This window comes from Primulina tabacum, chromosome 8 (genome assembly GCF_025594145.1).
Source record: "Primulina tabacum isolate GXHZ01 chromosome 8, ASM2559414v2, whole genome shotgun sequence".
NCBI lineage: Eukaryota > Viridiplantae > Streptophyta > Magnoliopsida > Lamiales > Gesneriaceae > Primulina > Primulina tabacum.
In genome coordinates this window covers 21,732,301-21,735,155 of record NC_134557.1, presented here as the reverse complement: position 1 = coordinate 21,735,155, position 2,855 = coordinate 21,732,301, and the positions used below count along the sequence as shown (strand labels likewise).

The 2,855-nt window shown below is 42.1% G+C and overlaps 1 protein-coding gene across 1 annotated transcript; it reads right to left on the bottom strand.

Moving 5' to 3' along the window:
- Positions 1–463: 463 nt before the first annotated feature.
- Positions 464–1,446, bottom strand: LOC142554637 (uncharacterized). Its single transcript, XM_075665303.1, has 2 exons — positions 808–1,446; positions 464–700 (listed from the first exon to the last, which is right to left on the bottom strand). Exons 1-2 carry the CDS (start codon positions 1,444–1,446, stop codon positions 464–466), a joined length of 876 nt encoding a protein of 291 aa, XP_075521418.1.
- Positions 1,447–2,855: the final 1,409 nt, after the last annotated feature.

The window sequence follows — 2,855 nt, the reverse complement described above, 5'->3', positions numbered from 1 at the left end:
CCTGCATTGCCTTTCTCATATGCTGACTGTGTTCCTCATGACTTCTAGAGTAGATCAGAATGTCATCTATGAACTCAATATTAAATTGATCCAAATATGGCTGAAATACGCGATTCATGATATCCATGAAAATCTCTGGAAAATTTGTCAACCCAAAAGGCATCACAATAAATTCATAGTGTCCATAACGAGTTCTGAAAGCTGTCTTATGAACATCCACTTCTTTGGCTTTCAAATGGTGATAACCGGAACAAAGATATATTTTTTAGAACATCGAAGCTCCTTTCAACTGATCAAACATGTCTTCAATTCTTGGCAACGGATACTTGTTCTTGACGGTCACTCTATTCAACTCTCGGTAGTCAATGAAAAGCCTCAAACTTCCATCCTTCTTCTTCACAAAGAGAATAGGCGAGCCCCATAGAGATGAACTAGGGTGAATAAAACCCTTGTCAAACAACTCTTAAATTTGATTTTTCAGCTCTTTCATCTCCGTAGGTGCCAGTCGATAAGGTATCTTAGATATTGGCACGGTGCCCGCCATCAGCTCGATAGAAAACTCCACCTCTCTCTTCTGTGGAACGCCGATCACGTCGTTGGGAAAAACATCAGGAAACTCCTTGATGACCTCCACCTCCTCAATAGTCTGACTGGCAGTGTCACGGATCGAGACAACACTAGCCAAGAAAGCTTGAAATCCCTTAATCGTCAACTTTCTCGTGTTCAAGAAAGGATAATGTGCGGCACAAGACTGCTCCGAGATGCCTCAAATAAGAATGACCCTCCAACGACTAGATTAATAGATACAGTCCTCCGACGGAAGTTGATAGAAGCTCCATTCGCTGCCAACCAATCTATATCCAAAATAATGTCAAACTCGGGCATAAGAAGTACAATAAGATCAGCTCGAACGAGGTGTCCTTGCATCTCAAGCTCAACATCACGAACCACACTACATGATAGCATCTCCTCTCCCGATGGCACGATAACTCTAAATCCCAAACGCAACTGCTTGGGCGAGACCTTCAGATGGCTTGCAAAAGACTGGGAAAAAAAGGAATGTGTAGCTCCAGAATCTAACAGGGCATTTGTGGCTACACCCTCAAGACAGATCCTTCCTGTGATGAGTGTAGTTTCTGGCTCAGCCTCCTCCGCATGAATGACGTATGCCCTACCAGTTACAGGCGCCTGAAGCATAGGGCAATTCAGGGCGAAATTTCCTTGCTTTCCACATTTGAAGCACTTTCCTAAGAACCATAGACACATGTCATTATGGCGGCGGTTGCATTCCTTGCACAAAGGCTTTACATCACTCTTTGGCGCTCCCGGTTTCTGTGGCTGCCTCGTTGTTCTCAGTTTCTGTTGACCATGTCTCTTGCTATTCCTTGTGAAAGGTTTCTTATTCTGCTGAATCGATTGCTGGGCATGGTTCATCTTGCGCTGCATCTCCCACTCAATGTCCTTCAATGACTGCTCGGCTCGAAAGGCTTTAGCAACAGTAGTAGTATAATCAAGTGAGACCACCAGAATCACATCTCGACAGATCGTCGGCCTCAAACCAACCAAGAAATGACGTAACTGTTAGAGTAGGTGCCCGTCGAGCCAAGTGTTGGCCGAGTGTTCACAATGAAACTCTATGTATAAGCAATCTTTATTTTAATAATATTTGAAATTATTGTTTTGGCAAATCTTTATCTGTATACCCATGCTAGTTGCATAGATAAAGCCCTTGAATATACAAATAGTAGAAAGAATATGAGATGCTCATTGATGAGTATCATGAAACTCATATTTGGAATACTGTATATTCTAAACAGTTCCTAGTCGATTCAGCCGCCGCTAAGAATGATATAGGCCGCTAGAGTTCGAGACTAGTATCTGCGATGTGAGTACCATGTTTCATTGGTAGGGGACATTGTGATGTCTGAGCATGCAGATAGGTGCTCCTGGTAGAGTGCACTGAACAACCCTCCATAAAGGACTTTCCAAGTGGTTCTCACTTATCGAGTGGAAAAGTCCAAGTTTATGGTTGTACACCATTAGTCCTTATGACCCGGGACAACATTGAGACTCTATGTGCTAGAATTACACTTTGACTTGTTTACCGACTCTCATGGGGTCATCAGGTGGCAAGGTTGGGTGTTCTGTCGAAACATATAGGATTCGATGCATTGTAGTCGGGGATTCACCGCTTACCTTCGGGTATGGATATCCTATGTGTTATCATGTGTATGTAGGTTGAAATCTCTGATCAGAGTATGGTGGTAATTATGAAAGGGGTTTCATAGATTACACCATCGATGCAACTACGACATGACACATAGTATCGATTCATTGACAACTCTCGATAAACCAATGGTTGTTGAATCGGTCGGGATATATGAGTTGAAGGGACCGTATTGTACGCTAACCATAATTGAATGGTTCTTGCAGGCACTATCATTTGATACCTAGGGAATCATGTAAGCGATGCTGCTAGGCGTTTAACATGATTGGTTGGGTACTATCAGACTTGAGTTCTGACGTTCTTGTTATCAAGGAGTTGATAAGTAAGAATGGAGCAATTGGGGTATGCTCATATAAGGACATGTTTAGTCCGAATCACATGGAGATGTGAACCCACGGCTAGTTGTATCAATGAACCATTGAGGGCCACACAAGTACTAGCTTTCTAGATCCCGTTGATAAGAGAAATAGTTCAATGTGTTGAACGGCTTATAAAAGAGTTTATAAGCGTAACGAAAATTAGAAGTATGACTTCTATAAAGGAGAAATTAGTTCAATGTGTTGAACGGCTTATAAATGAGTTTATAAGCGTAAAGAAAAATAGAAGTATGACTTCTATGAGAGAATGT

Coding starts and splice junctions, on each gene's coding strand:
- LOC142554637 (XM_075665303.1), bottom strand. CDS start 1,446: ATGCAGCGCAAGATGAACCATGCCCAGCAATCGATTCAGCAGAATAAG. Junction 701..807: donor TCAACTTCCGTCGGAGGACT/GTATCTATTAAT, acceptor TTGACGATTAAG/GGATTTCAAGCTTTCTTGGC.